The sequence below is a fragment of the Anomaloglossus baeobatrachus genome, chromosome 2 (assembly GCF_048569485.1).
Source record: "Anomaloglossus baeobatrachus isolate aAnoBae1 chromosome 2, aAnoBae1.hap1, whole genome shotgun sequence".
Classification (NCBI taxonomy): Eukaryota; Metazoa; Chordata; class Amphibia; order Anura; family Aromobatidae; genus Anomaloglossus; species Anomaloglossus baeobatrachus.
Window position 1 is genome coordinate 408,291,167 of NC_134354.1, and position 26,886 is coordinate 408,318,052.

Genomic DNA, 26,886 nt, shown 5'->3' on the forward strand with positions numbered 1-26,886 from the left:
TACATGGAAACATCTTCAGTGACAGTCACTAATGGCAGCCACTACTGTTGTCGTTCAGCTTTTTACAGGCTCTGAGTGGTATTTAAATTGTTCATTGTTAGCTAAGTCGCATTGGCTTTCTGCCCTCCTCTACGGCTCTCACATATGCTTTTTCTCTGTGACGGTATTTAGTCAAAATGTTCATGAACTAGAAAGCTCAGGATGACATGACCAGGGATATATGTTTTACATAGGTTCATAAGAGATCAATATTGGTCGTAGGGTCTCTTATCATCTTATTGTGAATATTAGGAAAGAAGTAGACTTTGCATGAACATGAGTATTAAGACACATGGATTAATACTGCATATTATAAATCCCTATGTACTTCCTATATAGTAAATTTCTTTAAGATTCCAAATACATCTTCAGTGCGAGATAGTATGCATATATACTGTACTGTGGATATAGGCTTGCACAAATTCTTCTTTCTCTTCATTTAATCCCAGAAAGGGCTCTTTGGCGGCCATAATATTACTTCCAGGACTTGTTTTCTTTAAACTGAAGATAATTGTTAATGACATTGCCTGCATATTTGAGGTTGTTTTCCTTCTGCAGAATAAATTTGGAGCCAATCAGACGCCTCCCTGTCCCTGATGATACTGCATGATGGAGAAGTATCTGCTTGTATTTCTCAGCTTTGATGGTACCATGAAATGGGCAACATTGAAGACTCAGTGTTTAGCCAATGAAACCTAATTCAGAGAAAAAAAAGACATGTCATTCTTAATTCCCTTCAAAATCAGCACCATCTATTCAAAACTGGCAGAATCCAGTCCAGTGAGACCCATCTATACCCATCTATTGTTTGGAGAAGTCTGGCTAAAAGATATCTTCTTGGAAGGATTTAAGCCAAAACCATACCTATGACATGGAAACTGGAAACAGGGCCAAGTGACAACCCTATGAGAAAACATAGAAATTACAGTCCGGAAAAACAGCATATAATCACTGAGGACCATAAAATCACTTCCAGAACTCCTTGTTCATTATTAATCCAAAGAACTTCCAATAGCTGCTCTTTCCTAATAAGTCAAAATTAGAAATAGTTGATTTTAACAAAAGGTAGTCCCATAAGGAGAGTTCACAGGCAACAGTAAAGTGGTGGGGGGCTCCTTGAAAGTTGTGAGCTGCATTTCAGCAACTCTAGTTGGAACTTTGGCCAATGCTGAAAAATACAATCAAATAATTATCCACCATGCGATACCATCAGGGAAGTGTGTGATTGACTCCAAATTTATTCTGCAGTAGGACAATGACCCCAGACATATAGTTTTGTCATTAAGAATGATCTTTAGCATAAAAAAGAATAAGGATGTGATAATATGGACTCCAGAGAGCCCCAGTCTCAATATCATCAAATTTATTTGGGATTATATGAAGAGACCATAAAGCGGGCTTTATACGCTACGATATGGTTAATGAATTATCGTCGGGGTCACGGTGTTTGTGACGCACATCCGGCTTCATTAACAAGATTGCTGCGTGTGAAACTTATGAGCGACCTTAAACGATCGCAAAAGCGGTCAAAATCGTTTGCCGCAGAGAGGTCGTCCTGAAAGAAAAAATCGTTTAATGATTATTAGCGATGTTGTTCCTCATTCCTGCGGCAACACACATCGCTGTGTGTGACACCGCAGGAGCGACGAACATCTCCTTACCTGCCTCCACCGGCAATGCGGAAGGAAGGAGGTGGGCGGGATATTACGTCCCACTCATCTCCGCCCCTCTGCTTCTATTGGACGCCTGCTGTGTGACGTCGCTGTGACGCCGCACGGACCTCCCCCTTAGAAAAGAGGCAGGTCGCCGGCCAGAGCGACGTCGCAGAGCAGGTATGTGTGTGTGACGCTGCTGTAGCGATAATGTTCGCTACGGCAGCGATCACCACATATTGGCCGTATGACAGGGGTGGGTGCTATTGCGCTCGACATCACTAGCTGATGCTAGCGATGTTGCAGCGTGTAAAGCCCGCTTAAGACTTGTTCAAGCCTACATCCACAGATTATCTGTGGATAGTTCATCAAGATGTTTGGACTAACCTTGCTGCCGAATTCCTTCAAAAACAATATAGAGAATTGATGCTTTGATGCTGTTTTGAAAGGAAAGGGCGGTTATACTAAGTTTTATTTCTCTTTGTTCCCTCAGTTTGCATTTTGCTAATTGATAACATTCTTAATTTGCTCTTTCAACACCGGCCTAAAACTTTTGCACAATACAGTATATATAGATCATGATGGATTGTAATTAAGTTGAGTTTTATAACACCTCAATAAAAGATTTGCAAGTGTTTAACATCTTCATTGGTGTCATTCATTGAAAATTTCAACTAATTAAGTCCGAGGGGAAGAAATGATTGATTTGCTGTTTGTTGAAGAGGAGCAGGAATCTGCCAACAGTCACTTTGCTTCTGGCATTTTTCCTCTGGTGACATTTTTTTAGGCTTTGTTTTAGCATTTTCAGTCAGAACAGTAAGTGATAAACTGCACTTCTCACCAGCCTGTCAAAGAATTTCCAATGCAGTTTTCACCAACACAGTCTATTTTTAATATCAGCACAGTATGATACAGAACGGAATTATATAAAACCGCTTTACATTGACATTTCCTAGAAATTGATTTCTTTTTTTAGTTCAGTTTTTCTTATTGAGCATAAGTAAATGAAGGAAGAATGCTTAAGGTATTTCATAGTTTATGCTATTGACAAGTTATTGCTATTGATATTTAAAGAAAATACGTCATTTTTTCTGACTTGCGTTTTAGTAAATACTTGTATTTCACATAAGATAACAATTCTGAAACATCTTTTCTTATAACCTTGCATTGTGCCATTTATCTATTATTCCTAAAAGTTTATACACTATTTGTAAAGTGGTGTTTGGATTGTAGGGTGCTTCCTCAAGGATATCAATAGAAGAGTAATTTTCCCACTCGGGCATGATGAAAGGAATGCAGGCGTACAAAATAGACAGTTCAAAAACAACTTTTTTAATGAAGGGGCAACAAGCTTGATGGTTACTGAGTCTTACAAGAGGCAATAAGCTTGATGGATCCAACAACATTGCAAGATGCAACAACATGGGCTGAACAGAGATAAACAATAAAAATGTTCAATTAATGGTGGGTTGACATTTGAAACACTTTACCAACTCTTGCCACAACTCATATAGCCTCCTGCCAATCTCTTGAGAAGCTCCTGATTTACTTTGGCAGTCTTTGTGACACTCCCAATTATGTACAGCTCACCCTTACAGAGCCTGTTCACAGCTACTTGCTCAGCGACCTCTTTCTTTCCAGCACTGCACAGCGACTGTATGGCTTGTCTGATTTTTTCAGTCCATCTTGCATTAGTATCCTCTTCTTCATTGTTGCAGCAGTCTTCTTCACCTGTAAGATACAGAATACAAAGTAAAGAAAATAATCCAGCGTCCAGTCCAATTGTAGAATAAACAAGATTTTTTGAGTCTTTATTGAAACATCAATAAAAAAGCCATACATATGCCATGGTGCAAACCACACAGAAGACACGTTTCGGACGTCACAGCGTCCTTGATCACATCCATTGTTACTGGAGAGTACAAAGTAACACTGTTGTGGACTCCTTGTACTTTTTCAGCATGTACACTTGAGCTGTATAGCATATGCAGTCTTCACTATGATGAATAAACTTATCTGTTCCCCTTACAATCAAAATATCAGAGAAAATCTCTGCATCACCGATTGAAAATTGTTCAGGAGAAAAAAAAAAGAATATATATATATATATATATATATATATTTAGCACAAAATGAGAGAACTCCGGCACTCTAATTACCCCCAAAAAAAGAAAAACACTGAAGGCATGCTGTGATTTTTTTTATTCGTAGAAAAAAAGTAGTGCAGATAATATACATGAAATAGCCCACAAAACGTGACGTTTTGGCCAATGGGCCTTCGTCAGACTGGACTTTATCTAATGATGGAAAATGCACAATAACATTGATCATGAAATATATGCTGGTCACTAGACCTGGTATGTATCTAGTGTTACAATGATTCAAAGATGTCTGGGAGACATAAATGGAGCACAATATGCTGGTCTGACTAATATCTTAGTGTCCTTATTACAAGGAAGGATGTGTACACTCAGGAGGGCACTCCTGTGACTCAGATAAGGTATATAAGGAAGTCACCCAATAACTGGATGGTATAGAGGTTCGCTTGAAATAATGCCCAATGGAAGTAATAGCGTGATTGCCTGGTAAAAGCTTATAAAGCCGGGAGGACCTGGTACCGCTGTTTTAGCAAGGTAAATCTCTAATGCTAATTTCGAGCGTGGAGAGAAAGAAAGGGATAGGTAAACACATATTACCAATTGAAGTAATAGCTTGACAGGCTGGTAAAAGCTTATAAAGATGGGAGGACCGGTTACTGCTAATTTCGGGCGTGGAGCGTGCCTGCATGTCTCCTGCAATGTAATTAGAGTGCTGTAGTTCTCTCATTCTCTCTCCTTAATACTCTTGATCAAGAGTGGCAGTACCCAACTGCAGGAAGGTTGATCTCCCCCTCACCTTGGACAAACTACACTAGCCTTGAAGTATCACACCATATATACTGAATACTACTCACCACCACTTGCTAGTTATGATGCAAACACTTCTACAGGGTCACACAGCTTATACTTCTGTCTCATTGTTCGATCTCCATGTGTCTGAAGTCTAATGGTGTGAAACAAGAACTAATTATGCTTTTCAGTAGTGCTACCATGGCGTGTGGCAGTGGCACCAAACCACTTTCTTTCCTAGCCTTAGTGCATAGTAATTAAATAAAACAATGCAACCTTTGCCTACTATTAGTATCCTGTCTAATTGACCAGAGCATTTTGGCCATATATTTTCACTTACTCAATTATGTAGCATTCTCCATATTGTTGCACAATTGAAACACTCACATACAATAAGAATAACAACCATTCATGCAGTGCATATCCAAAAGAAACAGCACAATACCTTCTAACAATAATACATTGTGGCGGCACACAGCAGGTGTCACTTAACATACAACAGCACATAGCATGGCATAACTGCGACATTTGCATAGCAATAAAGCTGCCTAGTTACCCGGGTGGCATCTCCATGGCAACAGGGTTAATGGTAACTCTTCGAAACTGTAAAGGATTTATAAGTCATTCAGTTCAGAATATAACAGTTGAGTTTAAGTGGGTTGAGCCCTTAATTGTTGTAAGAAGGTAGAGGATTTCCAATCTTCTGAGACTCTGAGTGACCATTCTACTTGCCCGCTTGTGTTTTGTCACAGCTTGACACTGTGTACTTATTGGACAATGCTCAGAGTGTGCATGTACTGTATAGGCTAAATTAATGAGGGCAATGGTTACCAGGCTATTTCTTAATAGTTTTTATATTGAATTCTTTGTGAACTTTTTGGTTTGTTTCTTTTCCATTTATAAAGAGTTAAGATACTTAATGCTTCTGAATTCAGCTTTGCTAGGATAGTTGTCTGTTCTGACCAATTTGCCCACTAAATGATAACAGGAAGCCCTGGCCAGAGGCTATGCCATCCTTTAGAGGCTTCTGTGAAAACAGCATGGCAGGGATAGGCCTTAGGCTTCTTCCTGCTGTGGAGAATGCTGATGATGCACAATTCTCAAGTCACTGAGCTGGCGATCAGCAAACATGACTTTAGAAGATCCCTACAGATACATATATCACACAGAACATACACTCATAACTCATCATGGAAGGAAAAATAAGCAAATAGTTATAGAAAAAGCTCTGAAAGAAAAGCAAGAATACGCACAAAAAGTAGAACTCCTAAGGCCTAGTTTCGATGCTGCTTCTGTGCTGTACCGCAGTATTTCAGGTCTTTTACAATTAAGATGAGTGGAAAGTTCTGTGACTCCTGGTTACATCCTGTGTAATTTGCAGTCATTTTGTATTATTTTTACAATATGATGTTTTGTATGTTTTACAGTTTGTGTATTTAGTTTAGATGAAAAACAAAATCTTTCTAAAACTTATGGACAATCATATTTGTGACGCCCTGGCCTATCAGGTCGTCACAGGGTATTGTGCAATCTGCCCTTCTGCACAGTATCCACGCCTGCTTGGTTAAGGATCCTGGTCCTTTGGTGTTGCTAATAGCTTAGCCAGTTAAAATCCTAGAAACACTTTACACCGTACCCACCAGACACACCATTGTGGGACCTGAGGGGAATAGGGCCGCCCATATGGGGGGTTGGTAGGGGAAAGTAGGAAAGTGACCGAGAAGTGAAACAGAAGTGAAAGGAGAAGGAGGGGAAGGTGACTCTCTGGGAGAGAGAGGTCACCGGTCTGGAGCAGGGCTTCTGAAGTTTACTAGGTGGCAGACGTTGGCCTGGGCCTGGACTAGGAGCTGGAACCCCGGAAGCAGGGGATTGCATCAAGGGGCACGGACTGCCGAGGAGGGTGGCCAGCGGCCTTGAGCCATCACCGGGCAGGGGCCAGGGCACGACGTGGTACGTGGACCCTAGGCCGGGAAGTAGCTTAACGCGTCCTGGTAATTTACCCGACGGTGGTGAAGACTTCAAGATTCATCCCCAACCTGCTCCAAAATCGGGGTACTAGCGCACCGATGGGATAGGATTTTCCCAAATTACAGTCCAAAGAAATCCTACGCATGAACCCTGAGAGCAAGCTCACTCCGTTAGCCATACGGGTAAGCGGAACCCGAAAAGTTTCAAGCTTGAGGGTCCAACTAGTAAGAAGGTGCCACGGAGAAGGCCACAGGCTAACAGCAACACCAAGTGCACGGATCCTTGCGCGCTCCCTCCATGCTGCAGTGGTGCTCAGAATTCTGGTTTACAAGCTGTCGGTGTGATTATTCCTGGACTGAGTGAGTACGCTGAAAAAGCCCCTTTACCTCTCTCGTACGGCACCCCCTTCACCAACACCCAAAAGGCCCCGGGGCACAAACCCCCTACCCATGTAGGGGTTAAACATCCTGCTGCTAGATCATTGCCACCGGGCTCCCCAACAGCAGCGGTGGTCTCCTACATTACCACGCACCGTGGGTGGCATTACAAACTTACACATCCCCTGTACATACTATCCCCCCTCTTTTTGAATTCGAGTGTCCGCACGAACCCCCGGGTCTAGAGACCCCTCGAGACACTGCAGATCCGGATCCGAGTGGCTCAGCCGCTGGCACAGGGGCAGTACTTATTCATATATTTTTCTATAAAACAACAAGTTTCAAGGATTTTAAAGCTGTCATTGCAATTTCAGCAAAATGTGCACGTGTAGAAGACTATTATGTATAGGTTTTACATCAATCTAATTTAATGTTTTTTTAAATACAGTATATGAAACCTCCGTGTAAGCTATTATGCTTGGAAATTCACATCTTGGCATATAGAGGTTTGTTTGATTAAGATTGTATCTAACAAAAAACTTGTCAATCTCCACTGCTGTATGTCACAGCTTTCCTCTTCTAACATATCTACATCAGTGGTACAGTGGTACATAGAGACCCGATGAACATTATACATTGCTGTAGATGTTCCATGTGTATTATTCTTTTGTGTCTTTAGGATGTACTATGGGTCATAGCCAGTTCCTCTATATTCTAATATAATGCACATCTTAAAATAGTCTATTTTTCTACATGTGCCTCGATTAAACATGAAAAAAGATGATGAGCTCTCTGAAAGTGCTGGCAGTCAAGTTAAATGCAAATATTCAGTACATACTGTACATGCTTATATTACTGTACGATAGCTCTTAAAAAAATCTTCCAACATCATGTAATCCTTCTTCACGTGATGTTACAATTTGAGTAGATGCCTACTTTATATAGTACCTTATATTACAGTTGTATCAAAAGTGGAGCTTCACTTATAGAGATTGCCTGAGATTGGATAAAGTTTGTTAAAAGGGAGATAATGCTGTAAAATAGCAAAGCAAGCAATACTTACATTCTGAATACTGTACCCCTCTAGTGCCACTGTGCTTCCCCCTGGACCTTGTTGATAGGGCCATGGCCTTAGCATTATGTGTGTAACACGCATTATGTGTGTAACACATGCTTAGAGATGAGTGGACCCATGGAAGCTCGGTGTTACGGGGGAACCGGCAGATTAGGACCAGGGGGTATATATCCTAATCGCCAGTCGGGGCCCATCGTGCTCCAGATGACAAAGGAGCTGCTGGCACCTGAGGGTTAGGCGGAGACTATAGAGCTGGACTGCTCTGAGATAACCCAGGAACTCTGGGAACCGGTCACGTGTGTTGGGACACGTCAGACCGGACGACAACCCGATTAGCGTTTTGGTGCACCTAGCGCTACACCAACCACGTGTGCAGGAAACACGTCAGGTCGGGTGGTAACCTGGTAGCGTTGACCGGAAGACCGCCACGAAAGCACCCTGTCGACCACGTGTGTAGGACACGTCAGGCCGAGCGGTCCTCCGATTAGCGTTTCTGGCCACCTATCGACTGGCCACGTGTGTGTAGGACACGTCAGGCCAGATGGGTACACCAGTAGCGTTGACCGGGAAGCCGAGGAAAATAAGGAACACCCTGTTAACTCCACAGGGGTCCTGGAGTACGCTGTCCATGCGCGTAGGGGGCACAACCGGACAGGTGGCGCAGCAGGTGCATTGTCCGTGTGCGTAGGGGCACAATCGGACAGGTGGCGCAGCAGGTGCGTTGTCCGTGTGCGTAGGGGCACAATCAGACAGGTGGCGCAGCAGGTGCGTTGTCCGTGTGCGTAGGGGGCACAATCGGACAGGAAGCACAGCAGCCGCAGCCCAGTTAACGCCACTGGGCTGCTATAGCAAGACTGGAACGGCAGGAGGGAAGCACGGCGCCTGACCCTGATGTGCCGAGCCACGAATCTTGGCGTGACAGGCACCGTTCGCCTAACCCTACCTACCGCTTCCCAACATAGGCTTATGCCGCAATGAAGCTCTAACATGGAGGTGTGCTCTGACTGAGCAAAAGTGAAGACTGCGCACCTCCATGTTGTCTCCAGCCCCTTTTATAACCTGGGTCCGCCCCAAACCCAGGGTGGAACCACCAAGGTCCAATAGCAGAGTGCCATGTCATCAGTGACGTCACATGCGACCTATCCGGAACCGCCACGTCATTGATGACCTCATGGCAGCCACGCCCCAAACACTTCACCAGTCATCGTCTGACGACCAATACTGAGGTGCCAGATCATAGGGGCGGGCCTCTGCGAGCCAGTCCGGAGTTGCCACGTCATCAGGACACCTGACACCCTCTGCCCTATCAGGGCCTGCCACCTCACGGACATGCTCAGTGAGGTCCTTAACGGACCTAGCCTCTGATGCACTAAGTGCCTGAGCATGCTCAGTAGCCTGAGCCACAGGCTTAGAAAGCAGACTATCAGTTTGAGCATGCTCAGTAGCCTGAACTGAGGACTTAGTCTCAGACATAACACAAACAGGCTGAGCATGCTCACTAGGCAAAACACCGGGCTTAAACTCTGGCTGGGGTAAATCGGCACACGCATGTGCACTAGCCGCCTCTCCACACTTAGACGTGGTGGAAGGAACAGCCAACTGGACCACCCGAGGCACAGCCAAGAACGGCAGCCGGCGCCTGGGCGCAACAGGAACCGCAGCAGGCTGCTTGCGGCTATGGTGGCGCCGGTTCGTAACAGTACCCCCCCTCTAGCGGCCCTCCCACTCGAATGGTCTATAGTCGCCACAGATACCACTGAGCGACGGGCGGAAGATGGAGACATGCAGTGGGAGCTACAAGACTCGCTCCACCGCGTAATCACCCCAGACGACCAGTCGATATGTGGGGAATGTTGCTTCAACCAAGGAATACCCAGCAGAATATCATCTGCACCCTTAGGGAGAACCAGAAATGAAATGGTCTCTCTATGCCCAGATGACATGGCAAGGGTAATGGGCACTGTCCGCTGGTGAATTACCTTGGGCAACAAGGACCCATCCAATACACGGACTCTCACTGGCCTTGGCATTTGCACCAGTGGGATGGCATGCTGCCGGGCACAAGAGGAGGAGATTAAACTATCCCCAGCACCTGTGTCCACACTTGCCCTTGTGGACCATGTTGACCCCTTAAAGGAAATTGACGCGGGAAACGTCACCCTAATGGATGACGCAGAGTCCAGTCTACCTTCAGCTATGGTCACCAATCGCGGTCTCTTACCCTGACGCTTTGGGCAACGGTTGGCATAATGACCATACTGCCCACAAGCGAAACAGGAAATGCCCTTGCGACTCGAAGACCTAGCAACACCAACCCTAGCGATGTCCATAGGGACAGAGATGTCCTCTAAGGGAGGTGCAGTAGGAGAGACCACTACAGTGGCTGAACGACCCTCTGACCTGCGCTCCAGCTGACGTTCGGAGGTCCGCAGGTCAATGCGGGTAGCCAGAGAGATGAGGCCCTCAAGGGTAGTTGGTACCTCACGCGACGCTAATGCGTCCTTCACGTGCGAGGCTAATCCCCTCCAGAACAGTGGAATGAGAGTCCTCTCTGACCACCCCAGTTCTGCAGCAAGTGTCCTGAAACTCACAGCATATTGACTTGAGGAGGTACGCCCCTGCTCCAAAGTCAGTAGCTGTAGGGCCGAGTCGTGAGTGACCTGAGGCCCCAGGAACACTTGTCGCAAGGACTCCAAAAACTCCTTAGAGTCCTGTACTACAGGGTCATTCCTCTCCCACAAAGGTGTAGCCCACTCCAGTGCTCTATCAGAGAGCAAGGAGATGATAAACCCCACCTTCGACCTCTCTGTAGGAAACCGTGCAGCCAACAGCTCTAGATGGACTGAGCACTGGTTCACGAATCCCCTACATGCCTTGCTGTTCCCCGTAAACTTGTTGGGCAGCGAGAGGTGAGGGAGGGTTGGAGTAGGCTTGGTGACTGACACCATTGCAGCCGCTTGAGCCACCACATCATCCATATCAGCAGCAAGAGCAGACTTCTCCAGAGCCTTCACTCTGGCATCAAGCTGCAGCATGAACTGACGTAGCTGCTCTATCTCCGCCATGCCAGCCAGACCCTGGCGCAGTCTTACTGTTACGGGGGAACCGGCAGATTAGGACCAGGGGGTATATATCCTAATCGCCAGTCGGGGCCCACCGTGCTCCAGATGACAAAAGAGCTGCTGGCACCTGAGGGTTAGGCGGAGACTATAGAGCTGGACTGCTCTGAGATAACCCAGGAACTCTGGGAACCGGTCACGTGTGTTGGGACACGTCAGACCGGACGACAACCCGATTAGCGTTTTGGTGCACCTAGCGCTACACCAACCACGTGTGCAGGAAACACGTCAGGCCGGGTGGTAACCAGGTAGCGTTGACCGGAAGACCGTCACGAAAGCGCCCTGTCGGCCACGTGTGTAGGACACGTCAGGCCGAGCGGTCCTCCGATTAGCGTTTCTGGCCACCTCTTGACTGGCCACGTGTGTGTAGGACACGTCAGGCCAGATGGGTACACCAGTAGCGTTGACCGGGAAGCCGAGGAAAATAAGGAACACCCTGTTAACTCCACAGGGGTCCTGGAGTACGCTGTCCGTGCGCGTAGGGGGCACAACCGGACAGGTGGCGCAGCAGGTGCGTTGTCCGTGTGCATAGGGGGCACAATCGGACAGGTGGCGCAGCAGGTGCGTTGTCCGTGTGCGTAGGGGCACAATCAGACAGGTGGCGCAGCAGGTGCATTGTCCGTGTGCATAGGGGGCACAATCGGACAGGAGGCACAGCAGCCGCAGCCCAGTTAACGCCACTGGGCTGCTATAGCAAGACTGGAACGGCAGGAGGGAAGCACGGCGCCTGACCCTGATGTGCCGAGCCACGAATCTTGGCGTGACAGGCACCGTTCGCCTAACTCTACCTACCGCTTCCCAACATAGGCTTATGCCGCAATGAAGCTCTAACATGGAGGTGTGCTCTGACTGAGCAAAAGTGAAGACTGCGCACCTCCATGTTGTCTCCAGCCCCTTTTATAACCTGGGTCCGCCCCAAACCCAGGGTGGAACCACCAAGGTCCAATAGCAGAGTGCCATGTCATCAGTGACGTCACATGCAACCTATCCGGAACCGCCACGTCATTGATGACCTCATGGCAGCCACGCCCCAAACACTTCACCAGTCATCGTCTGACGACCAATACTGAGGTGCCAGATCATAGGGGCGGGCCTCTGCGAGCCAGTCCGGAGTTGCCACGTCATCAGGACACCTGACACCCTCTGCCCTATCAGGGCCTGCCACCTCACGGACATGCTCAGTGAGGTCCTTACCGGACCTAGCCTCTGATGCACTAAGTGCCTGAGCATGCTCAGTAGCCTGAGCCACAGGCTTAGAAAGCAGACTATCAGTTTGAGCATGCTCAGTAGCCTGAACTGAGGACTTAGTCTCAGACATAACACAAACAGGCTGAGCATGCTCACTAGGCAAAACACCGGGCTTAAACTCTGGCTGGGGTAAATCGACGCACGCATGCGCACTAGCCGCCTCTCCACACTTAGACGTGGTGGAAGGAACAGCCAACTGGACCACCCGAGGCACAGCCAAGAATGGCAGCCGGCGCCTGGGCGCAACAGGAACCGCAGCAGGCTGCTTGCGGCTATGGCGGCGCCGGTTCGTAACACTCGGGTTCTGTGGGTTCAGATTGACTTTAGATAAAGTTTGGTTCTGGACCTGGACTTGACCTTGACCAAATTAGAAGTCCCTGATTGGGCACTACAGCTCCTCTCCCACATGCAGCCAGCCATAAACAGAACTTTTCCGGGAGATGGAGGGCAGATTTTTTTTCTTTTTTTTTTGTGCATACTACATCCTATAATGCTCTTATTACCCCCAGTTAGAGCCATTCAGAGCCTTCAAGTGGCTCACACTGGGCTGAGCATACCTGAGCACAGCGATACCCAATATAGTGGTTTACATATGTAAAGCACCAGAACACTGTACTTGGACACTGATTTTGTTTTGTAAATTCTATGTTCTGTACTTAACTTTAAAGTTTGGGTTCATACATGACCGCTGCAGTCAATCACGGGTCTTACCTGTAATGCTGAGGTACAGTAACTGACTCACAACTGCTGAGGCTTGGGTAGTGAAGACATGACATCACTGCTGCAGCTCTATAAAAAAAGAATTCGGGAAGAAGTGGAGAGGCAGGGGATTCAACTGCTTGGTAACACTTATTTCATTATTCCTTAGCATTACTTGCCTTTGATCCAAGTTTGGCCAATCTTGGAATAGTCCTTTAAATATAAGTGCATTTAAAATGAGTCCAGATTTTGAAATAATTTTTTTCCATGTGGAATATTTCATAGACACCAAATTCATAAATGCAGAAACATGTCTGACACATTGAGCTGATGTTAAGGCAAAGTTTTACGACATAATCCAATAAGCTGGTATTACATGAACATTGTCACATGAGACCATAGCTTGTAGTGTTTCTCCCGCGGCATCAGCGGCTTGGATTATTAGTGACAGACTCATTTCCCACTGTTTTTAGTTGTCATTCCAGGATTTCCTGTATGCATGTCTGGAATCTTAGTGTCATCAATGACTAATAGTCGAAATATAATACAAATTCTATTTTCGACAATAGAGTTTGTAACCCTTAATTAAAATAAAAAAGAAACAAATGCACCAACTCAAGGAATTGACTGAAATTTGCAGGGATAAAAGAAGCTTAGGAACTGAGAGCAGCCATTTTCATCATTTTACTGATGGAAGGTGGTCTAAGGGAAAATGTTTCTCCTTTTGGAGTGTGTCAAGACACCATGCAATGCTCCTCTGAGAATGTAAATATATAAATATCCTCTTCAGAGGGGAAAAGGACTAAAATTCTAGTGCTACACATCGGAGTAGTAATCCTAAAAGTCAGTATCGATCCTTTAATGACTCTTGCTACATGACTTAGAACAAAAAGCCACACAAGACACTCTATTTGGAGACATGTGTTTTGGGGTGTTTGCTCCTATTCAGTCCCCCTTAGAACACCTGTCAGAGGCCACTCACTTAGCCAAATCAGACATCCTGCTTTGCACTGATGAGGAGCAAAGACGGGAAACACGTGTTTGCAAATAGAATGACTTGTTTGTCTATTTTTATCATATATCCTATGACAAGGCACATTAAAAGGTAATATTTAGAGATAATCGAATACCTCAAATATTCGGCTTTGCGAATATTTGCCGAATAGGTCGCCACTATTCAACTATTCGCGAATATTCGATGCGCAAAGTAAGTCTATGGGAAACCAGAATAACAACTATTCGGAACTATTCAGGCTTCCCATAGACTTACATTGCACATCGAATATTCGCACAGCGGCAACTTATTCATCGGATATTCGTGTCGCAGGCGGAAGGGACGCGCTCGCCACGCTCGGGTTTGGGGCTTCTGCTGCTACTGCTCGGTGGCTCGAGCGGTGGACCGGACCCAGGGACTCGAGCAGCGCTCCTCACCCGTGAGTGAAAAGGGATGGTTTGTTTGGGGAGAGAGTTCGTGACGCCACCCACGGGACGTGGTGATGATGGCACCACCACTGCTGGTGACGGGGATCCCGGGAGAGATGGTAATGAGCAGCTAGGATGTTGTCCCCTCCGTGGGTAGGGGGTTGGTGATCCCGGGGCCCAGTGGTGTAACGGGGAGGCTGGATGGCTGTAGTGCAGGGTTGCAGGGACAGCGCAGCGCGGTGCCGGATGGCACTGGTGTACTCACTCAGGCAATCAATGACAGAGTCTCTGGTAAACCAAAACGGCCGGATGGACTGGTCCTGCAGCCGGCTGCAGTGTTGTTGTGCTCTCCCCAGACGGCTGATGGTGGCTGTCTTTCCCTGCACCTTTTAGAATGTTCTGACTCCTGTGGTTGCCCACCGGTAGTCCTCTCCCCATCATATAGGTGCCATAGGAGCCTGTGGCGGTGGCTGTATATCCTCACGGTGTGGACTTTTGCCTTCTATCGGGTCTTGGTTGTTGGGAAACCCCTGGGTTTCCTGTCACACTCGGATTTGACTATTGTCGGCGGCTCCAAGCCTGGTCGGGGTCCGATGGCCCTGCCTGTGTGCTTAGCTTCACTCTGCTCCCCGATTCGGTACCGGTGGGCCACCGTCCAACCCCGGTCCTACGGTTCTGCAGAGGTCCCTACCTCCTGCAGACGGCCACCACCGTCTGCCAACCTTGCTGTCAGTGCCTCGGCTCCGACCCAGACACTTGCAGTTCGTGTCCTCTCATGTTCAACTCTCCAACTACACTCTCTGCTTTTCCCGCCTCCAGGCCTGTGAACTCCTCGGTGGGTCAGGCCAGCCGCCTGGCTCCGCCCCACCTGGTGTGGACATCAGACCCTGGAGGGAGGCAACAAGGGTTTTTGGTTGACTGTTGTAACTGTCTAGGGTGGGGGGGTGTATGTTAGTATGTATGTGACTACCTGGCTAGTCCAGGGCGTCACATTCGCGAAGCCGAATATTTGAGGTATTCGATCATCCCTAGTAATATTGACTTTTAGGGTTGATACTCCAAATAGTTAACACTACATTTTCAGTACTATACTTCTCCAAAGAGGATATTTGCTCATGAAAGGTGAAATATTTTAGCACAGCATTTGGTCTGCCATTTACAGTATAGGATCTATAATATACATTTTAGGTTACCTCTGGATAAACCTATTATGCTGCAGATTTTTTCTCTTAGGGGGTAAGAACACACAGCTCAGATTCTTCCCACTGCCATAAACTCACTTATGTGAGGTGGCCAGCTGCCATCATTGGTGGGTGCAGTTTTAGCTGCTTGCTGCAAGGGAAGCATGTATAATTATCCTTTCCTGAAGACTGAATAGATTATTGATATGAAAATGGCTCAAAATATATTGCATCTCTTCTCCAATTATTCTCAGGAGCAAAATGCTAAGTGCTATTAAATTTGAGAGGTTATTAGACTCCGTGAACGTTGTTCTACACAGCATCACAGTTCAGGAGCAAATTCCAAAGTAATGACCTTAAAGTTGATAAAAACTAGCTTACACAAATATTACCTGACTTAGGAAAGACTGACTGTCGGCCCTATCTTGCCGTACCAACCAAAACCATTTAACCACCTTTTACCGCTTCTCAACCCAAATAAGACACAGACTGCGTGACATTGGATGTAAAAGGCCACAGCAGCCTTGTTTATTATCACCAAAATAATCAATAACATTTTATTCATAAATATAGTAATAACTCCATAAAACATAACCACCAGAAAAGGAGGAGGGGTAAGTGAAGAGTCCCGTTGTACATGATTGCAACACCAGCTCCACCATGTGCCCTCAGCCGCACCACACCGGCTCGAGGACACCCAGCAGAGTGTTGCTCCACCATGTGCCCTCAGCCGCACCACACCGACTCGAGGACACCCAGCACATTAACATGCCCTGCTGTGACCCAGCACAGCAGGGTCCCACGTTAACATGTCCCGCTGTGACCGAGCACAGCAGGGACCCACCAACCATACCATTGCACCACGAGGAGTAACCCGTTCCTTCGTGATCTTTGTGCAATCCATCGACTTCAAATACCCCCCTCCTTTCCGCCAACTGCTGCGACAAGGTCAATCCTCTTCATTTTTTCATGTCGATCTCCAGAAATCCTGAAATAGGGCGGGTGGGCGGGACAATTCCGGACGTCTTCCAGGTAGTGAATGAGCCTCCCACCTCATCATTCGGCCTTATATTTACCCCCCCTACCACTGACAACCCCCTGACCAATTATATGGCCCCAGAGCCCTTATAACTCCACCTTCCACTTTTCCCACACAAAATGCCCTACCCCTTGCTAACCCTCAGGCCTAGCATCCCTCCTCAGTCATGTTGCCCTCCCTTGAGCCCCTTCAGGGCAGGCATCCGGGCTTTTCTTTATTGAAATGTAACTATAATATATTAGTGGATGAATAAGAAAGAAAAAAAATGTGTATTTATGTTATTACTATACAAATAGGTTTGTTGCGGAACTAAAGAATAAAAGAAACATGTTACAAAGATTAATAAAGGGTTATTGGGTAGCTACCTGTCCTAGGTGGTACTTGTGTTTTACTTATTATGCGAAATATCTACATTTTAAAACTTTGTCCTATTGAGCATTGCCTGAAATACTTCAAATTTAATTGGGTCTTTACAGAGAACCAGTGCTGCCCCCATTTTATGTTATTAAGAAGTATATATAATATTTCAAACGTTTTTCATTTTTGGTTGGGTGCCAGTGAAAACTCTCTGAGCAGTTGTCATTCTCTTCAGTGAAAACCAAGTTCACTACTTCCATCATATATATTTTATATTGCTAACACAACATGTTCTCTGGTGTGATTTTATTGTTTATCAATTATATACTATTTTTTTACCAAACTAAAAAACAAGTTTCCTCATGACATTACAGAAAGTACATCTAATCTAGTAAGGTAGCTCACTTTTCTGAGACTTCTGAGTCTAAATCAATCACTCGTAGCTCCTGGAGAAGGCAGTAGTATATACAGTGGTACAAAGACAAGTCTTAATGCCTATGAAAAAATCCACATATAATATTGGAATTTGTTGCATATTTTTAACATTAAAAATATACTTCTCAACATTGAAATTCAAATATCAGGGAGGAAAAGTCGTAAAAGTATTGAGATCACAAGATCAATAGATATATTTATGATATGCAAATGATGAAAAAAATGAATACAACATTTTTAAAACATCTCGATTTATTCAGTATTGAGTATGAGCACTACACGCAGAAGTACATGCACTTACATTCATTAGAATACTATCAATTAAGGTATTATTTGTTGTCTGAGGAATGTTATGCCACATTGAATGCTCTTGGCCACACAAACCATCAAGATTCATGTCTGGTAGTTCCCTTTGCAATTGCTAATCAATGAGATCCCAAATGTTATTGATTGGAGACATTGCAGGCAATGGTAGCACATTTAGGTCACAGATTCTGCTCATAGTAGCATGAGCAACATGTGGCCTGTTGTTTTGTTGAAAAACAGCTCCTGGGACACATTGGAGCAATGGTTGTACCAAGTTTTCCAACACCAAATCAATGTAATGCCAAGCTGTTAGTGTACTTGAAATGAAAACTTGAGGGGTCTGGCTACTGTCCATTTTTCTACCCCACACCAGTGTACCTGAAATGAAGACTAGAGGAGTATGGCTATTGTCCATTTTTCTACCCCACACTACTGTATATGAGAAGTATGACCAGTGTAATGTTACATCTAATCTAGTAAGGTAGCTCACTTTTCTAAGACTTCTGAACCTAAATCAATTACCCCTAACTCCTGGAGAAGGCAAAAGTATACATTCAGTGGTACAAAGACAATTCTTATGAGAAATGGGACCAGTGTGACGTTCCCTCGTGAAGGCCTCTTTATGGCTTTTGCCTATGTGGTCTCCATTTTTGAGACTGAAGGCTGGGATATAGCAATAAAAGCTGGAATGGAAGTTTATCCTTTCAGCAATGAGTCCTACTATTGCTTTTCATGCAGTAATATCATGAGATTGCTGTTGAGACCATGGGGGAAACATCATAAAGACACCTGCACATTGGTCCAACTCCCATGATTATAGCATTAAGTGACATAATTTACTATTGCCTCACTCTCCTAATCTTTATTAGAGGTACACTAAGAGCTCAGTATTAAATTGATTTTGATATTTGAACCAGTAATATGGCCATTTACTCAAAATGTCGCTCGAGGCGTTTTTCAACAAAACAATGCAAAGTCTCATGTTGCTTCTACTATACTTGTATATGCTACCTTGGCCTGCAGCATCTTCGGACTTGTCTTTGATTGAGCACATCTGGGACACCATGGGTCATTAATTTTAAAGGAGCTGCCAGCAGTGGACCTTGATGATTTGCATGTAGAGATAAGCAGATTGATCTGCAGAAGATCAAATTGGAGTCAAATTTCCTGAGATCTTGGTTCCTTCCTGGAATAATATCCACATCATGTCACTTTCCTGGTACAATGCTCCCTATCTTTGGCCCTTTCCAGAAATAATGTCCTTCATTCTTGGCCTCTTCTGGGTATATTGTCCCGCTTCCTGGGCCCATCCTGTAATAATGTTCCTTGTTCTGCAACTGTTCTTTAACACATTTAAAAAAACAAAACAATAAAACAATTCTTCTCACCTTCCCTCTCTCTCCTGACTTTGTCGAGCCTACTATGGGAGACGCATGACATAACTACTTTGCAGCACAGTGACCTGGCAAGTCCCTGTGTCATAAACCATTTCAGCTGAATATGCATCCTTGGATCTGCGACCATATTACCCCTGTTTATATCCTCCCATAATAAAAATTGCTGAAACAGATCTTCAAGACGAAGTGCTGCGTTTTACTGGAATTTAATGTGAAGTGAGGTTGCCCCTTTATAACATCCTATTAGGGGTTGCTTGTTTTAGACAATCCCTTTAAATGATTGCATGTCATACTGAATGGGTCTAATATTCAAATCCGACATCGATATGCATATGTATATCCGTGTTTACACATCCAGGATCACAATGTAGAATTATTCTGCAAATCCAAACCAGAGTACGCTAACATAGCTTTTTTATTTTTCATTAGGCTCATGACAAGAGACCATCATAGCATCTGTTATTACTTTTGTTTTTTAACCAAACTGATGCCAGGAAAATAACTATGAAAATGTGCAATTTTCTTCATCCATTTGGAGTCCAATATAAGTGTGAATTTAGCCTTTTAGCTAGAATTTTCATCATGTCTATGGCTCAATATTTTTAATTTTAATTTAACTCCACGGAGGCACATTAACAATGCATGAACAAGGCGAAAGATTTCATGGCCCAAGTAAACCATTTCACATGAAACAAAATGCTTTGCGGTTCTACAACAGCATATGGAGGCTATAAACTCATGCATACGCTGCAAGACACCAGCTCTGTTATCTGCTTTATGTCCTTTTTTCTCTTTAATTTGCCTGGGTATTGTATTTATTAAAACAAAACCAAGTTAAGTGAAGCTAAAGATTGTAATGAAATCCAGCTGTCAGGCAGGAAAACGATTTAAATAAAATTACCTTCATACACAAGCAAGGCGAAGATGTGCTACAGCTTGGAAATATTTACAAGAAAAGCCATCAAAAGCAGCCTAAGCGCTACAGTAAAGTAGAAAGGGAAAATATCGTCAACCGTGATTTCAAAGAGCAAGCCGGTAATACACATATCAAGACGGAAGCTTGTTGCATTCCTATCAATCTAGAAATTCTTCGACAAAAAGGAACCATTCACCCAACTAGAATACTATGCTTATAACATGTTAGAGAGAAACTATCACTTGAGTCCAGGGGCAGCATTTAATTTATCAATGAGTCAGAACCCGGTAGTCCTCCCAGCATCCTTTCCCATAGCAAGAAAGGTCTCAATCTCTGGGAGCAACACTGATTGGAATCCTTAGCCATAGATGTGACTAGTCTTGCTCCTCCAACTATAATGTTCCTGAATGTTAGAGAAAAATATGACTGTATATATATATGTATATATATATATATATATATACTGTATATGTATATATATATATATATATATATATATATATATATATATACTGTCTATGTACAGTATATATATAAAATTATACAGCCATGCTTTGATTCATTATGCCAATGGATTTAACACCATGAATTAAATGACTGGTTACCCGTATTGTTTCTGTGATCAGGACTACACATGGGTTGATCACATCATGACCAAGTAAATATATACTTATATTTTCCTGCCACCTAGATTGCAAAGAATTATTCTGACCAGGAGTTATCACCACCAACAGCTTAGTAGAGACAGTCAGATCAGCCTTAATGGGAACCTGTCAGATCCCCTATGTCCTCCCATCCAGTAACATTGATAACTGTATGCCGAAATTCCTTCCCTAACCACCCCTGTATAACGCTATTCACTAATATGAATGTTTAAAACAAGACTCATAAACCTCACTGTCCCTATGCTAAATAGGCCTGAGACTTGTCATAAGGGCATTAGTTCCCCTGACTAGTCGATCCTCTTTCCATCTTATCATACCCCTGTGGGTGTGATAATATGGATAGAGGGCCAACTTATCACCCCTTTGACTAGTCACAGGCATAATTAGCATAGGGATAGCCAGGTTTATAAGTGGTTGTTTTAAACATTCATATTATAATAAATAGCATTATACAGGGCGGGTTAGGGAGGGCATTATTCAGGTATGAATGCTGCAGGGTTGTAGGGTATAAGGGACCTGACAGGTTGCTTTTAAAAGATTGGCTACTTTAGAAAATCAATTTTCAGATAGATCAATGGCAATTTTCATTTATGGAAGATATATTCTCATCTCTTCATAAACAGTTACAAGGAGTGACTTTCAATCTGGAGGCCATGTTTGTCATAAATTGGAAGTCTTCAGCAGACTTCCCGTCATGCACAGTGTGCCTCTCTGAAGCCGGGATGTATACATCTGGCTTCACTAGTTCAATGATATGAGGGAACATGTGGGAGCTTTGTATAGAGGTGGCGATGACACCAGCTCTTGTAAGTCATATTATTATGCCCACAGGGGTGTGATAACATACTAGGTGGCAGATTAGTTTGGAGAACTAATGCCCCATTGACTAATCAAGGGGATATCATAAAATGACTTTATAAATACTTCCTGTAAAGAGCTGTGTGCATTGTAACAAAGGAATTGTTAGGAAAGCACAGACAGTTGCTGGTGGTTCTGTTGGTATGGGACACTTGACAGGTTGCCTTTAAAGGGGTTGTCCACTGCTTGGACAATCCATTCTCATTGCCCATGCTCACCCCATAAAAAATATAAAAGCCTATTCTCACCTATGGTGCTGGCATGGTTCCAGCGGTGTTGGAACCCACGTTCTGAGGCTTACGTGACATTGTTATGACATATTCACCCGCACCCAATCACCACTGGCTTCTCCCTCCCCATATTCAAGCAGTTAAGTAATTAACGGGAAGTGAGAGCTCCGGCTTCCGCTTACTTAAAGGTTAACTACATGTACAAAGGAGGGGAAAGAGAAGCCCGCACTGATTGTTGCAGGGATCGCCTGTCATAACAATGTCACATAAGCCCCAGGAACGCAAGTTCCAACACTGCTGGAACCACACTGGCATGGGGGGTGAATACAAGCTGGTTTTTATGGGGGGTAAACATGGGTAATGAGAAGGGGTTGTCCAAGTAGTGGACAACCACTTTAAGTAAATCAAATCAAATTAATATGAGCTTAAAGATAACGCTATAAACCAAAAGATATGAGTTAATTTGATGGTTAATATCATTATGGAGGTGCCAGGCCACTCTGAGTGCAGCAGGCACCCAGAAGAAAATTAACTTTATTTCTCCTAAGAGCTGCTGGCTTTCAGTCATGCATGTGAGGCTACAGTCATTACTCACAACACTGAGAGCGGTGGCTGTAACCATGCCTCGACATTTTGACTTACAGCCAGCTGTGCACTGTGCAGATTCATAAAGGGTGCTTTACACGCTGCGACATCGCAAACGATATATCGTCGGGGTCATGGTGTTTGTGATGCACATCCGGCGTCGTTAGCGACATCGCAGCGTGTGACAGCTAGGAGCGACGATGGCAAAAACGGCAAAAATCGTTCATCGTTGACACGTCGCTCTTAATCATAATGTCATTGGTGTTTCATTCCGCAGGTTGTTCGTCGTTACTGCGGCACCACACATCGCTGTGTGACACCGCAGGAACGACAAACATCATCCTACCTGCGTCCACCGGAAAGGAGGAAGGAAGGAGGTGGGAGGAATGTTCCGGACGCTCATCTCCTCCCCTCCTCTTCTATTGGGCGGCTGTTTTGTGATGCCGCTGTGACGTCGCTGTGACGCCGAACGCACCTCCCCCTTGAAGGAGGGATTGTTCGGCGGTCACAGCGATGTCACTGAACAGGTATGTGCGTGTGACGATAATGTTTGCTATGGCAGCGATCACCACCTGCATGACTGAAAGATGAGGCCCTCTGGAGAAATAGAGTTGAATTTCTCCTGGGTGCTGTACTCTTTGTACAGTGGCCAGGCTCTTTTGTAACTATATAAGCTTGTAGAATAACCCCATAACTGCAGGTTGATAGCATTATCCAAACTGACAAATTCCCTTTAAGACCAATGTTCTAAAAACAGTTACCAAGATATAATGTGAATAAATTGAAAGCAGTCTGAGTAGACTAATGCTTTGGTGTTTAATGGATTACATAGGATTATTATTTATTATATTTGAAGAATGTTACTTCAAAGCATAAGTTAGGAATAAATTTAGTGGAAAGAATGTCAGAGAGAAATTAATGATAGCGCTATGTTGAAATGAGCTGTACCCTGTAGAGATAAAATATCTGTTGTCCGACTTTCTAGACTATACTCATGTTACTAGATAAATAAAATTCTATGAGAATGGTAGTCACAAAACTGTCTGCATTGGCTCATGATAAATATTTCACAGGCTGCTTTTTGGGTTTTAATATTTATTTTATTAAATTAATTTAGACATGTATTAATAAAAATTACATTTATGAAAATAAACGAATATAAATGTGTTTGATACAATATCTTTTTACGGACACATGAAACCCATAGGACAATGAATGCAAAGAATAGAGCTGTATTTGAAAGGCAAATATCTTCCATATAAGCCACTAATCTTGATCATTTCTTTCCCTTATTTGTCACAATGAAACTTTGAATGTAAGTTTAAGGCTGAGTTTACATGTCCAGTAATCATCCGTTAGAATGGCTCTAGTAGAAGTCCGTTGGCAAAAAAAGTTGTACTTTTTGAGAAAAAATGATTTTTGCAGGATCCAGTTTTTTATCATGGGAGTCTATGGAAAATGGATCGGTTAACTTATTGCAATTTAGCCATCCATTTTTCTTGCGTTGTAAAGGATTTATTTTTTTCTTACAGGATCCATTTCAAATGAAAGATAAATAGCAATTAGTGATGGGCTGACCCGAACTATAAAAGTCTAGATCCGCACGGTTTTCAAAGGTACCGAAGTGGCGGACCCGGGCCCAAAATTCTCAGGGAACTCCGGGTAATGATTAGATCCAACACTCGGAAAATTAAAAAAAGAAAGAAAATAAGAATTAAGTAAGCGCTTCATACTTACCGAGTCTGCAGCACGGCTGTAACTGCTTCCGGGTTGCTCATTCTTCTTCGGGCGTCGCTCATTATCCCTAATCCATATGTATTGCTTCCCCCCGACTACCAGCCATCCTGGCATCTGCGATTGGTTGCAGTTAGATGCGCCCCCAGCCTATGTGACATTGTCTGACCACAAACAATCACAGGCGCTGTCTGCAGGTCACTATTATAGTGTAAAAATAAATTAGTTTTAAAAAAATTGGGGTAGGGTCCTCCCATATTATGATACCCAGCCCAGATAAAGCATATGGCTACAGGCTGCAGCTGTGTATGAAAATAACAGGAACCGCATATGGCTTTTTTTAAAAATGATTTAAATAAATAATTTTTAAAACACGGCACACGATCTACCCCAATTTTGATACCCAGCCATGATAAAGCTCCACAAGTGGAGGCTGGAATTCTCAGGCTTGGGTGGCCCATGCTTATTTGTCCACCCATCCTAAAAATAGCAGCCTGCAGCTGCCCAGGATTGCTGCAGTAATTAAATGCAACAGTCCTGGCACTTTACCCAGGTCATCCTGATTTCCCTGGTGCAGTTGCAATCGAGGTAATAAAAGGTTGATAACAGCTCATAGATGTCCCTAAGCCCTAGATTAGAATTAAGAAGGATCTATGAGACCTCCCCATTACTAATCTGTAAGTAAAAAGAAATAAACACACTGAAAAAATCCTTTATTTGAAATAAAATACAAGAAAACACCCTCTTTCACCCCTTTATTAACCCACCAAACACACAGGTCTGACATAATCCAAACAAGGTCCCACAACGATTCCAGCTCTGCTCCATCTGAATTTTCACCGAGTGGTCATAGCAGAATAACTGCCCGCTGTGAGCTTCAGGTAGAGAATGAATCAGCCACAGGATGAGCAGTGACATCACTCAGGTTATTTGCAGTCACAGCTGGAGGTTCACATGGTCCTCCACCTGTGATCGCAGGTAACCTGACCTCAGGTGTCTGCAGTAAACTTAGATTCACAGACCTGAATCTCCTGGAAGAAAAGCACATTTTTTTTAGCCAAGAGATGCAGATTTGGTTTTAATGCATTTTATTACCAGGAGGTGTAGATTTGGTACATGAATAAGGTGTAAAACTTTCATCACCAAATTTGCATCTCTTGGCCCAAAAATGCAAAAAAAAAAAGTTTTTTTTCTGAATGGAGGTGTAAATTTGCTGCTGAAATCTCCTGCAGATGTAGCACCTCCGAAGCGATCAGAAGCTACAAGGTACTGCATCCTGTCAAAGATGCAGTGCCTACCCCCAGGAACATGGAAGACCAGTGACGGTAATGGAAAAACACATTATAATCCCAGTTTTTCCCTTCCCCAAGGACTGGTGACAGACTAGACTTGGACCCAGTGGATGACCACCAGGGGTGGAGGCGATACAGTCCACTAGATGACAACCTTGTGGGAGGGGTCAGACAGAGAGTTGGCGTCTGTAAGTGGAAGAGCAAGGAGATGGGCGTGACCGCACCTGACGGGAGTGTGTGATGGTGACCAGAGGGCCCAGGCATGTGGTTGCCGGTGGAGTACGGTGAAGTGCTCCCGGAACCATAGCACCGATAGGGTAGAGAATCCTAGGTCAGGAAAATGCTCCAGGCAGACCTGATAAAATCTGCACAGTGAGGGGACCATCCAGAACCTCACTGACCGTAAAGTTCGGGGGCATCAGCAGTGATGGGAGAACTAGGGACCGGAACAAAACACCGACCCTACAAGGTTCAAACTTCCCACCATATGGACTAAAGACTGAGAGACTACAAGGAGGGGACCCCAAGATGCTCCAAGTCACGGGGACCCACAACTAGAAAAGGGTGCAGGAGAAAGAAGCCACCAGGTCACCAAACCGGCACTGGGACTAAGGGGACCAGTGGTAAAGACCAGCCTTCCTCTGGGTACCAGCCACCAAACCACTGTGAGTAAAGAACCCAGTTACACTGCAATCCTGTCTGTGGCCTACCTTCTTTCCATGCCTAACTCTATTACCTACCCACCCTGGGGCCCCGGCCCTACTTGCGAAGGGTCCAACATCCAGGGTGACACTAACACCAACCCCAGTGGTGAGAAACTGTGCAGCGACGGTTCCATAACCATAATAGCCCTGGGGTGGGACACAGACATTTCAGTACCAAATTTTCTCCTCCTGGCAGAAAACTGCACCGAAATGGCATCAAAACCTTCTTTTGCATTTTTGGGCCAAGTGATGCAAATTTGGTGATTACATTTTTCACCATATTCTTGCACCCAATCTACACCTCCTGGCAAAAAAAACGCATCAAAACCGCATGTGGTAGTGATGAAGCTTTTTGCAAGGAGGTGTAGACTGGGTGCATGTGTTACGGTTGCTGTGGCACTGGAGACTATGTTCGGATTTCTTGCTACTGCACATGTGCAAGCACTGGAGACTAAGTCCTATCTTGGAGCCATTGCACATGTGCGGGTGACATCATCGCTGACACGAGGTCACATGTCTCTGACACCTTCTAAGCTGATTGGCCACTGGTCATGTGCTTGTGACACGTGGTCACATGTCTCTGACACCTTCTATGCCGATTGGTCGCAGGTCATGTGCTTGTGACGCTTTGCTCGGTGATAGGCCAGTGTGATGTCATTGCTGTCATTCTGGCAGCGGATTGGCTCTGGTGTCCTCCATC

General features: G+C 44.6%; 2 protein-coding genes across 4 annotated transcripts in view; one reads left to right on the plus strand and one right to left on the minus strand.

The window, feature by feature from the left end:
• Positions 1-26,886, plus strand: part of CSMD2 (CUB and Sushi multiple domains 2) — a 1,639,331-nt gene that overhangs the window by 795,640 nt on the left and 816,805 nt on the right. The window lies entirely within an intron of this gene.
• LOC142292409 (uncharacterized) overlaps positions 887-26,886 on the minus strand; it is a 78,375-nt gene continuing 52,375 nt past the window's right edge. The window contains exons 7-9 of the mRNA XM_075337756.1: positions 3,186-3,422; positions 3,065-3,118; positions 887-942 (exon numbers count right to left, since the gene is read on the minus strand). Of these exons, the coding sequence (XP_075193871.1) occupies positions 887-942; positions 3,065-3,118; positions 3,186-3,422 (347 nt within the window). The remainder of the gene's footprint in view (positions 943-3,064; positions 3,119-3,185; positions 3,423-26,886) is intronic.